The following is a 12,372-nucleotide window of genomic DNA, read 5'->3' on the forward strand; positions in this document are numbered from 1 at the left end:
AAACCTTCAAATATTCTCCCTCCTTCTCGTTCTTGAGCAGCTTGAGCGTAACCTCCATCTTGCTGTTGTTCGGCAGCAGAAAGTCGGCCCGCGTTCGCTTCGTGTAACCGTCGCTTTCATCTTCCACCGCATCTGTACAGAAAAAGAGCACACGAGAAAAAAAAAAAACACAAATTAAACCAACTGTTCCTTTTTCATTAATTAGCAAAACAGCATTAGCCGTATCGCTGTATCTCACACGCACTTCGATTGATAACCAGCTCCTTGGCGGCATTGATAATGCAGGCCCGCTTCTGGCCCAGTTCCTGCGTGCCGCCGCGCAGCAGCCGCTTCGGGGAGGCTTTGTGCGTCGGCCGGCAGAGCAGCAGGTTCGGGGCGGTATCGTTGTCCGATGGCGGCAACCGGTACACGCTCGTTATCTCCGGGTTGAGGCTCTTCAGCGCCTCCGTCAGCTGGTTGTACCGGTGCAGTGCCTCCTCTTCCTCCTTGTCGCGCTGCACGTGCCACTGATCTTCGGCGTGGATAAGCTTGTACGTTTTTATCAGTCCACTGGATGGGGAGGAGGAGATTGTGGAGGAGATAAATGTATTGATAAAACACACAACACCGCGTGCACAATTGCGTGTCCTTCTACTTACTCGGTTTCTAGCATATCGACATAGTAGGTATCGTACTGCTCCTCGCACTGGCGTATGATGCATGCACCGCAGCTGCTGTTCTTTTCCCGAATTTTGTCGGTGGAGTACTTTCCGCTGAAAAAAAGAAAAGATAAGGGCATAAGAACGCTGGGGGTTAAACGAAACCCCCGACCGATTGGCCCCATTAAACAGAGAGAGGGAGGTTTGCGTGCCTAATTTCGCAGAAGCGGCCCAGTCCTTCAACAATCTGCGAACTATTAGCTAAGGTTACATGGGAAAAGTCCTTATTTTTTCAAAATCTCACTTAAAGCTGAGCTCGGGCCTCTCCTCCATCCGGTAGCATAGGAAAATGCTACAAAAAAACTAACGCGAAAAATGCTCTCCTCATGATGACATGCCGTACCTCAAACTCACAAAAGGCGCCTAGCGACCATTTTTCTAAAGCCCGCACTGTAAAATGATATGCACCGAGAGTGCGCGCACCAAGTTCGAAGAATGTATCCCCCCTTCCCCTCATCCGAGGCAGCAGGATGGTTCGCTTTTGCGTAAACTTTCCATTCATCCGGCCCGGACGGACGGAACACACCAAGCACGTTGGCGGCGGCGGAGGCGGAAGATGATGACGATGACACGCCGATTCTCGGTAGCTTCTCGGTGTATACGATGTCGCGGCGCACCGACACACACACACACATAAAACAATGAAACGAAAGCGCAACTTTAGGGCTAAGCCCTTTTTCCAAGATACGAGGAGCAGCAGGCCGGGCGACAGCGCAGTTCGGATCGTTCGCATCGTTGCGTACTGCTGTTGCTGAATGCGTGGAACTTGGTCCTCGGGTATGAATGAAACCCTACACAGCTTCGATGATTTTGCCGGAATTACTACTCCCCCCCCCACCTGCCCTTTTCCCATCGAAAAAGACTCACCCGATGGGACCGTGGCACTTGAGCTCTTTCAGCAAGTTGAGCATCGGCGAGGAAAGGTAGTCCTGGCACAGATACACGGTCCATTTGCACATTAACCTGTAACGAGAAAAGGGAAACGGAGCGGACCGCATGTTAAGGTGCCGGGCTTTCGGAAAGACATACAGCTTACCTATAGTAACCGGCTAGGCAGGTTACGAACGAGTTCAGTTCAGTCTGATCATGAAAGTCTATACAGTATGGCTCCGACTGGTCTTCCAGCGCGAGTTTCACCGTCAGCTTCTCCACCAGTATGGTGAGTATTTCGTCGATATTCGTCACGTGTTGCCACTGTTGGAATGGAAGTGAAATGTTGTGGAGTAAGCATGCAAGCACATTCTAAGGTCCTCTTGTGTCGTATAACAAGACCAAGACATTACCTTGCTGGCATAAAACACCTTCAGGCCGGGCGTCGTGGTCGCATCCTCGTGGTCTAGCGTACGCTCCAGCCTACCGCCCGTCGAGCCGTACTTGGTCGTTTCGCGGCTCGATACCGCCGTACCGTAGGGCTGAAACCGTAGCTTCACCGGACATTTGCCGGTGCGCGAGCTGAACTCTCCCCGCGGATACTGTATTTCGGCCGCGTACTCCTCGTACAGATAGCCCGGCGCGATGTTGTCGATATCGTTGATGTAAACGTTCTTCACGTAGCTGTGTTGCGATGATAAAAAGAAAACCGGGAGAGTTTGTACATGAAAAGGATCTTACGGGTGTGACGCGTGTTGTCGGCTCTGCGCCGCCACTTACTTCACATCGTGATCTCGGTTCTGGATGGAGTTGAGCGATTCGAATATCCGCTTCTGGGCCACGTTCACGAAGCACACCGAATGCTCACGGCTAATCTTGCGCGGGATGTACTTCTCAAAGTCACGCTTCAGCTCGCTCAGCCCAACCTTGTCCTCGATCATCTTCCGGTACATGTCGTTCACGACGTAGCCGAGTATTTTGTTCTTGTACTTCCGGTAGTCGATCTCCGGGATGCGGTTGTGCAGCAGATCGTACCGGAGCTGGCTGTAGTAGTAGTTGAACAGCTCCTGGTCGAGCGCTTTCAGGCAGGATAGGTCCGGGACCTGAGGAAATTAGTGAAAACAGGAAGAGGAATGCATGTGAATATCAAATGTGATCTTTGTAGTATTTGTTTGTTTTGAGACCCCTTTCGCTTTGGATATACAAAACAACATCCTTTTGTGGTTGTTCCAGACTGGAGATGGGTAGTGCTGATCCAGATTTAGGAATCTGAGTGAATCTTTAGAGTGTATCTTTGAAAATGAATCTTTGAAATGAACCTTAAGTCGTTAATTTTTTAAGGATACATGAGTCACTAAAGATTGATGAATTTCTCGAACATTCTTAAATCTCTGACAATTTTTGAATCTTCAAAAAAAAACCGTAAATCCCTGAAGATTTATGAATCTAAAAAGAAACAATAATATCTACAGATTCAAGGAACTCTGATGAATCATAAATTCTTGAAGATTGAAGTCTTCAAATCTCTAACGATTCATGAATCTCTAATGATTCGTGGATCTTTAAAAATGAAGAATCACAAAGGATTCATCAATCTAAAGACATTCATCAATGTCCAAAGAGTCAAAGATTGCATCACCTCGTCGTATGTGTCATATGAAACAGAAAAGATTCAGGAATCTCTGAAGATTAGATTCAGTATTCAAATCACTCATCACTAACCATTCATATGAACGAATCATAACGAAAGATTCAAGAAGCACAATACCACTCCACACGTAATTAGGACGCACAATATAGAGCAAAAACCAACTATTTGCCAACAACCAAAAGATGAACATCCCTGCCCCAGGGGTGCCATTTGCAAGCAATAAAACGAGAAGATAAATTCCTATGTACCAGGTGTACCAGGTACAGCTTCTCTCGTCGTTGGGGTTACAGGCTTTTGCTATCTCAAAACGGGAGACGACCGCAGAGCTGTTAAGATAGAGCGCGGCTGGAGCGGATGTAAAGTAGCGCAATTGTTTAAAGTTTCACATCCCGAGAAGGGAGGGAAGGCAAATATTTTGCTAAATCATCACACCCGTTTATCTTGTCCTTCTCCCTGCCCCGAACAAGTGCAAACAAACGTCCTCCCGGAGCGACAGCTTTAGAGGGTGTGCATCCATTCAACCTCACACACTATCTCTCTCTATCTCCATAGCTTGTCACGTCCAAGTTTCCGACGTAAAGCAAACCGTAAACCGGGGTAAGGGAACCGAACGAACACAAAATCACGTCCCACCACCAAGAACATCGCGTCCAAAAGGCAAATAGATTAGTTATATTACAATTCCGAACCACACCCATACGCCATAAAAGCACAAAACACGCACACACACACTCTGCATGTATTTAATATCAAGTGCAACCAAACTAATCGGTCTAGGCAACAACAAGTGCCGACAGAGAGAGACAGAGGGAGAATAATCAAATAAAAGTAAGTTTGCCCAATCTGTTATACAGTGTGTTCTGTGAAGCCTAAGGGGGCCTCGTCCTAAGGGGGCATATACAGTGCAGCCCAAGAACGCTTAAAGGATTAATTATGGATGCAGCAGTGTGTGTGTGTGTGGGGGTAAGGAAAATAAACAGCCCGAATGGGTCGCTGCTGGCTTCCACGATCGATCCACGAGCACACTTTTTATTAGTTATGCATGGGCCTGGATGTTTAATTTATTAATGTTTTACTTCAGCTTTTTCCACTGTTTTTCTCTCTTTCTCTTTGCCGCTCGCGGAGCTAGTCGTGGATGGATATCTAATAATTCATGGAAGTTATAACTATGCAACTTTTGCTCTAACTGTGTCACCACCGCCGGGGTGGGACGTACTTATAAGCTCACCCACAAACAATCTTCACACCCCCTCGAAGTCTTTTATTATTTAAAAAAAGAAAATTGACACAAGTGACACAGGATTGACACAAGTGACAAAAAATGCTTACCTTGAACCGCAACCGAAAGTCGTACTTCTTGTCCGTGGACGGACGGCTCCCGCCGGCCAGGAACCATTTCTCGTCGTGCAGCCGCAATCCGACCAGCGCAAACACGACCGGCTTTATCTTGAGCTGCTCGCAGACCGCCCGGCAGACACGCTCGCACGTATCGTCCTCGCCGCCGGCGCGGCCCACCACCGGCACGTGGATGAAGCAGTCCGCCACATAGTTGAACACCTGGTACGCCGCTTCATCGGGCATAGCGAACGGGGTTTTTTCCGCGGGTCAACTACCGGGCGCAACGATCGCGCACCGGTAGCCACACAGGAAGGAAAATAATATCCCTTTTCTACCACTCTCTAATCTCTATAGCTTGCTGTCTTTACTACCAATACGGACGCGTTGTGTGTTTGTTGGACACTTTTGTTTATGGACGCAAATAACAAGATAGACGTTTAAGTAGTTATAACTGCAGTAACATTGTTTAAAACTTCAAACTTTAGCGCGCACCATTTCCTCTTGGAGGATGTAAAAGGTTTCCGCTCCTTCTTGCTTAGCTCTAACCTGCTCTAAATCTGGTCTTCTCTACGCAACGTACGCTCTCCGACCAGCGCTCGACGGAACTGGACACATTAAAATGGGAAACCTTCTAATTCTGTGTGACATTTGATCAATTCATTCGCCTTCCGCGAACGGGATGGCATCATATCGTCGTTTCCGCAACCGCACACACGTGTTGTTGATAAACGCACTTTTAACATTTCACACAGATATCACAGATGTAAAATTCCTTCGACTTTGAACCACACCAACCACACATCGGTGCCGATGCATCGGCGCGATTGAAGGAATGCTGTTGCTCGGCAGCTCTATTCTACGTTCTTAATTAAGTGGGCTCAACCCTAATGCCTTTGGAGCCCACCGTGTGTGTGAGTGTCGCCAAGGCTTAGACGTGGGTAGGTTCTGCCGCCTTCTGCTGTACATTTGATCAGACGCTTGAATGTCGGCCCGTGGCCGTTACTCTGTGGGTTGATTGGTTGGTTCCTTGCTCAAACGGTTTCGATGATGTCCGTTGGGAGGTCACTTTGGCAAGCTTGCGTTGCGGGGCCACCCATAACCATCCTTTCTAGCCGGTTGCTGTCCGTATGTATTGTGCTGTAACGATTCGAAACAGAGAGAGAGAGACACATATAAGAATCAGTTTAATTAACCATAGGTAGGTAGCTCGGTACTTGGTAAAACAATTAATTACATTATGCGCGCACAAATAGCATTTCCAGTGTAAAGGGTATATAGATGTATATATTTAATTCATTAAGCTTCACCACCCCCCCGGGGATGCCGCGGACGCCCATGCTTTAACGGCCGAACCACCGACGATGCCACCATCACACCACAACACCACCACCAACGAGTGGTACGGGAAAGTGACCACCAATGTCAACAACTACTGACAACCGAAGGATGGGTTAATAATATATGCGGTAACCTGTTGCCGGGAATAACGCCACGACAGGACAGTGAGCGCGAGAGCGCGTTAACGCGATAGGATGGGAACGAAATCCCCTCGCTTAAAGCCGGAACAACTCTGATAAACCCAATATATAGGTGGGTTAACATAATTTAAAGCCATTGAACAAGGGGGAGGAGGGTCAGTAGAATCGTGATAAGTGAAACGGATGCACACGCGAATTCGGTTTGATCGGAGGAATTAAACGCGCATTAAAATGATTCCGCGTCACGCAAAACCACACACAAACACAGGCAGTGGTGTTGGGTAGACAAAACGAATTGAAATGTTCATTAGAGATTTAATTGTAACTAATGATTGGTTGGATGAAATTTTTTAATTGAATAAACAAAATCAAAACAATATCAGAGTGATTTAAAAAACAATTATCAATTGTAAACATACAAAGCATCTCTTCAGCTACATTTCAGAATTGGCGTTTAGTTTTCGATCATTTGAAAAATGACAAAGAAAAAGGGTTTTTTTTTTATTTCAAAACTGTTAAACATCAATGTGAAGCATGAAACGATATAAAATTTCTACAAAACCGACCAATCATTTGCTTCATTATTTGAGTATGGTGAAAAAATGACCTCCGATCTGACTCCTGCTATTGTTAGTACGATTCCGACTCCGGTAAAATTGGATCCACTAGCTCTTCCCGCAATTGAAGCCGACCGGAGACCAAGTCGTCCCAAGTCGTGCGGAGTCGTCCAGAGTCGGAGTCGTTTGGAATCGGCCGAAGGCATTTCAAATAATGGTGTTTTTCCTCTTCTTAAATAGACTCCGGCAGACTCCGGACGACTCTGGACGACTCTGGAGACTTCGGAGCACAATGCACTCCAGATGACACCAACTACGGCGTACGACTCCGGACAACTCTGGTCGACTCTGGAAAACTCCGGACGACTCGAGACGACTTCGACCGACTCTGCAGACTTTGAACGACTATGATTCCAGCTACGGACGACTCCGGATGACTCCGAACAACTCTGGACGACTTCGGACGACTCTAGAGACTTCGTACGATTATGACTCTGCATGACTCCAACTACAGACGACTTCGAACGACTCCAGACGACTCCGGACGACTCTGCAGACTTTGAATGACTATGACTATGGATGACTCCGAACAACTCCGGACGACTTCGGACGACACTGGAGACTACGTACGACTACGGACGACTCCGAATGACTCCGAATGACTCCGAACAACTCCGGACGACTTCGGACGACTCTAGAGACACCGTACGACTATGACTCTGCATGACTCCAACTACAGACTACTCTGGACAACTCTGCTGACTTTGAACGACTATGACTCCAGCTGACTTCAGCTACGGACGACTCCGGATGACTCCGAACAAATTCGGACGATTTCGGACGACCCTGGAGACTCCGTACGACTATGACTTCGCATGACTCCTACTACAAACGACTCCGTACGACTCCGTACGACTCCGGACGACTCCGGACGGCTCCGAACTACTCCGAACTACTCCAGACGACTCCTGCTGGGTAGAACTAGTCGGTTCCTTCTCCAGATTTTACTCCAACTTTACCCATCACTAGACCTCTTGTACTTTGAAGGTCTTTGATTCAGAAATCATAATAATATGTCCCCTCTCTTCAGCTATCGATCTGTGGTTGATACCTTTAATCACTGTCCATGGCGTCGGGATGCCCGCGAGGTCACCGCGTCTTTTTGGGGGTCAATTAAAAGCATCATTGTCAAGAGTAACCCCTCTTAACCCTTCTATTAACATCTAGGGTAAATGTACCTATAGTGGTGGTAGTACCAATAGTGGTGGTATTGCACTAAAATGCGGTTCATACGGCAAATTACAAGTAATTAAGTTATTTAAGTTAGTGTGAAATGTTCTTTAGCCTTTTACAAAGGGTTTAAAAGTTAAATGGGGCCATTCCGTTACTTAGTGACCGAAAAATCCATTATTTTGTGAAATGAGTCAACATTTTTCCAAAATCCTTAGGATTTCATAACGAAACTCATTTTTCTGTTAACGTTCTAAATGACCACATAACCACGCAATTACTAGTTTTTCAACATAACTGTTATGAAATGTTATTGTTTTACTAAAATTATTTGCCTTTTGACCATATTTATGCATTTTTTAGTGTTTTTTACCATAGTGCCATTATAGGTACACAAAACAGGCATGTTCCTATAGTGGTTATAGTTATAAAATCAATAAAAACAGGTCGTTTTAGATTTTTTCGAGGATAATTTTGACATGTCGTACTGTTTTTACTAAAATAAGCAACAGAAATGAGTTTTATGTTGGTAATTTACCAAAAACAGGCCAAAATTCGCTTATATGGCTGAATGAAAAATTGACTTCAAATCAAGCACACTCTTCCTGGTGTAGTTTGATGACAGGTGTGATGCAGTACTTTAGTCAATAGTTTCATTGATCAAATTTATACATTTTTTACGATCAAATTACGCAAGAAACCTATATTATGGCAGTAATCCTTGCTATTCATACGAAAACAGCTTCGAAACTAAGTTTCATTGATATTATACACCGTTTTTGATGCATCTTTGTTTACCACCACTATAGGAACACAATACGACGACTATAGGAACCATACCACCATTATAGGTACAACGAAGCAGTCACAAAAATATGTATTTTTTCGTAAATTTGATGTATTTCATGATAAAAATGGTTGTGATTGCGTAGATAAAACATATTCCAATTGCTATGTGTTAAAATATTCAGAAATTATCCTTCCTCACACTTTAAATCCATTAAAACACATCGGTACCATTACAAATTGCACCACTATTGGTACATTTACCCTAATGTCGCCATTTAAGCATTCCTTAACCATTTTTGATATCAGAATGAAACGTTCCCCAGCAACCCAAAAAGCTGGGGGTGGTGTAGCACTTCCGAGTGCACATTCTGGCGAAAAGATATTATAAATCAATCCCCCTTTTAGATGTGTTTCCGTTAGCCCGAATGCAGGTGGAAAAGTCAGTCCAACCAAGCTGTATAATTTCATGTGAACTGGTAGAATCCATTCAACATAGCTTTGGGGTGTTGATTTTCGCAGAACAATAGATATTGAATAGCAGCAGGCCGGCGGCGCCTCCGGGGAAGGCAACCGATGTTGTAACCGATCATACACGAACGTGCTCAAACAACTTGGTTGGTGGTGATTTGATGCTAATTATTTGATTGCCATTATACGGACAATTTTGTTTGCCGATTGACTTGAGTTTGTGTTCGGTGGAAAGTTGTGCTATTTATGTTAATTATCCTTACGCATACCAAACAGTGCTAGTCCTAACAAAAGAAGCTATTTAAACAGCAAAACACTTTCAGATGTGTGGGCAGTCACAAAACGTTAAAAAAATCTTACAAGCGGAGCTGCTGGCACACGACCTTAATGACGCGGCGCGCCGTTAATGACGTACGACTTCGCTTTCTTCCCATCAGGCGGCATCACACACGCCGTAGAAAATGCGTTTGTTTGTGTATTTTAAAAATATAATAAAACAGAAGAGGAGAAACGCGATATATTTGCGATTGAAATGTGCAAATGAGAGCGCGGCTCGTTGACGCGTTACTGCTGCTGCTGCATCATCTTTCGATATTTTCTCGATTTTCCTCGGGCCACACAAAACGTAGAAAAAGGCAGCACACACACACACACACACACCGACGTATCGATTTTTCGTGACCAAAACCATCAACTGAGTGGTTTTAACTTCAACACTTGAGAAACTGCATCCTAACGAGCACACGCGAGAATGCGTTTGGCGCACCGTTCCCGGGGTTCGTTTTAAAGCGCGTCCCATCACCACAGGGCCTCAACAAGCACCACCGTCCTCCTCAAGCTTGATAATTAATGCACATTAACTGCACACCAACCACAACACAAAACACACAGCTGTAGAGCACATGCACATTGGGACGGATTATTTGCTTCGGTGCAAAAACGAACGGTGTGTGTGTGTGCAGGTGTTACAGTGTGAGCTGAGAAATGCACTCCACATCACGCCATTGCATGACTTGTTCCCTCCTCTCCCTAGAGGGCCGCGCGTTGACAATTGGGCAGGTCGTCTGCTGCTGCGTTGATCTGCGTATCTCGGCATTTGACACACGAAAGGAGGCAGAACCATGCAACACACACGCGCCATTACTCCTCTCTCATCAACTTTATACGGCTGAATGCACTTTGAATGCAACGGAGAAAAGACTCTCCTTCTGCGTTGACCAGTGAAGCAGAGAAGGGATTTGTTTTAATTATTCCTTGCCCTGTTTTCTGCCCTGTTTTCTTCCTTTTTCTTGCCAGCAGCAGAAGGGTTAAATTAACGATCTCAGTTAAAAGCAGATCTTTGCTTACACTTTATGGAGTGCGCGCGCATTCTCAACCCCCGCGCTTTGTGGTTCTGTGTTCTGCGTTTAGATAAATGCACTCAAACCCTATCGTCGTCGTCGTCGGTATAAATTGCTGACACGCCGTGTTAAAACAAATGCTTTCTTCGCTGCGCCAGCCGCCAGCACACATCGTCGCTCCGCGTTTGCATAAAGCTCATGTGTGCTGTGTGCCTCATTCTATGGGGGCCGACACACGGGCCACACGGGAGAGGCAGTTCTCAAGTGCAGTAGCGTCGGCAAGTGTGCTTTTGCTGCATTTCCTTGGCGTGCAATTATTTTGCAGGGGTTTTTAGTGAGTAATTAAATTGGCATTTGTTTAATTATTTGGCTACATTTTAAAGGTTATGTATCATTTTATATGGTACATTTTGCAAAACAAGTCATTCCAATAACAAAGTACGCTCCTTGCTAACTATAAAGGACATATTATTCTTATAAGGATATCAACAACAAAAAATATATTAAAAAACCAACAAAAATTAATCCAGTTAATCAATTTTAGCTCATATTATAACAATCTACCCATAAATTGCATAAAAAAAGAGTCAAATAATCTGCTTAACTGTTAAACAATTTGCCAAACCATGGGGGGGGGGGTGAAATGGAAAATTAAATTTAAAATACAAAAAAAGGAAACCCTGTGACCTTACCACCCCGTGGAGAAGGGGCAGAGGAGAGTTCAGCGCAGTTCATTCTGCGAAATGGAAATGAAAAGACCCGAGAGTTTAATGTATTTGTATGCACTTTTTGTTGTTGTTGAAACGATTTTGCAACTCGCTGGTGCATAAAAGTCAGAAGTGGATATACGAGCGGCGAGCGCGCGGTCTGGGGAGAAGGTTGGCCGTGTTTTAAAATGATAGCATTCTCCCGCCCTTCCAACTACATCCTCCCTTCCGCAATAAGAGTAACACGCCACCACATCGCTCTACCACTCTTCCAACTCTCCACCCCTCCCCTGTACCGGACGGCTTTGGTGCATAAATTAATAAATTTTGCATTGTTTACACTTTCAATCGCAGCTCCGCTGTTTGAGCAGTGGATGGATAGCGGGGTGATGGTAAGAAGGGAGAAGGTTATCTTTAACTTGTACGTGTGTGTGCACATGCAGCAGCAGCAGTAACGGTCCCCGCCAACGCCAACCCCAACCGCAACCCACTCTCGTATCGGCTCGGGTGTAGATCGCTTTCTTCGATAATTGCACTAGCCCCTCGCCCTTCAACGTTTACCGCCCTTCTCCCTTCTACTCCTCCTCACAGTCTGAACGACAATGTATGGGTGTGTGTGCGACAGAGGGAGAGAGGGAAACATACACACAACCGAAGGGTGATAGAGACGTTGCAACAGAATGTGCCGTCGTTTTAACATCCTCGCGCGCGCGAAATCCGATGCAGCGCTCGAAATGACGAACGAGCGCGCTCACAGACACACACACACACAATTTCCACCGGATTATGCACTTTTCAGTGCAACGGAGGGTTCCTTTTTGCCAACTTGGAAGGCATGCATAGTTCTATTGTTTTGATTCTAGAGGGCATTTGGTGTGGAAAGGGATCGCGTCAGTTGGAGTGCAGTTGTAACAAGAGCCACTCCACAAAAACCCCGGGATGGCAAGGGGAAAGGGTGTTTGCAACAGAGCCGAGGGAGAGAGAGAGAGAGTGTTTTGTAATTGCTGCGTTCGGGAATTTGCAAAAAGGAAAGAAAAACATGGTGCGTTGTACGGTGAGGAATTATTTCAACGAAAAGGCCTGGAGATAGACACCATCGCAAAGGAAAGCTGGACGGAGGCCATGTGTCACGGGGATCGCAATTCATTTTCTCGACAATGAATGAACTAGTGATGGGTAATGTTGACAAACATCCGGAGTCAACTCTGATCCAAATCCGTCTCGGGACGGTAGGTTCGTCCAGCAT

At 45.6% G+C, this 12,372-nt stretch overlaps 1 protein-coding gene across 1 annotated transcript in view; it reads right to left on the reverse strand.

The window, feature by feature from the left end:
* The window catches only part of LOC120956007 (tyrosine-protein kinase hopscotch), a 30,372-nt gene that overhangs the window by 4,844 nt on the left and 13,156 nt on the right, over positions 1-12,372 (reverse strand). Inside the window, exons 2-9 of the mRNA XM_040377341.2 lie at positions 4,549-5,694; positions 2,349-2,671; positions 1,982-2,252; positions 1,735-1,892; positions 1,566-1,661; positions 639-752; positions 245-549; positions 5-132 (exon numbers count right to left, since the gene is read on the reverse strand). Coding sequence (XP_040233275.2) covers positions 5-132; positions 245-549; positions 639-752; positions 1,566-1,661; positions 1,735-1,892; positions 1,982-2,252; positions 2,349-2,671; positions 4,549-4,800 — 1,647 coding nt within the window. The 5' untranslated portion in view covers positions 4,801-5,694. The remainder of the gene's footprint in view (positions 1-4; positions 133-244; positions 550-638; positions 753-1,565; positions 1,662-1,734; positions 1,893-1,981; positions 2,253-2,348; positions 2,672-4,548; positions 5,695-12,372) is intronic.

This window comes from Anopheles coluzzii, chromosome 3 (genome assembly GCF_943734685.1).
Source record: "Anopheles coluzzii chromosome 3, AcolN3, whole genome shotgun sequence".
NCBI lineage: Eukaryota > Metazoa > Arthropoda > Insecta > Diptera > Culicidae > Anopheles > Anopheles coluzzii.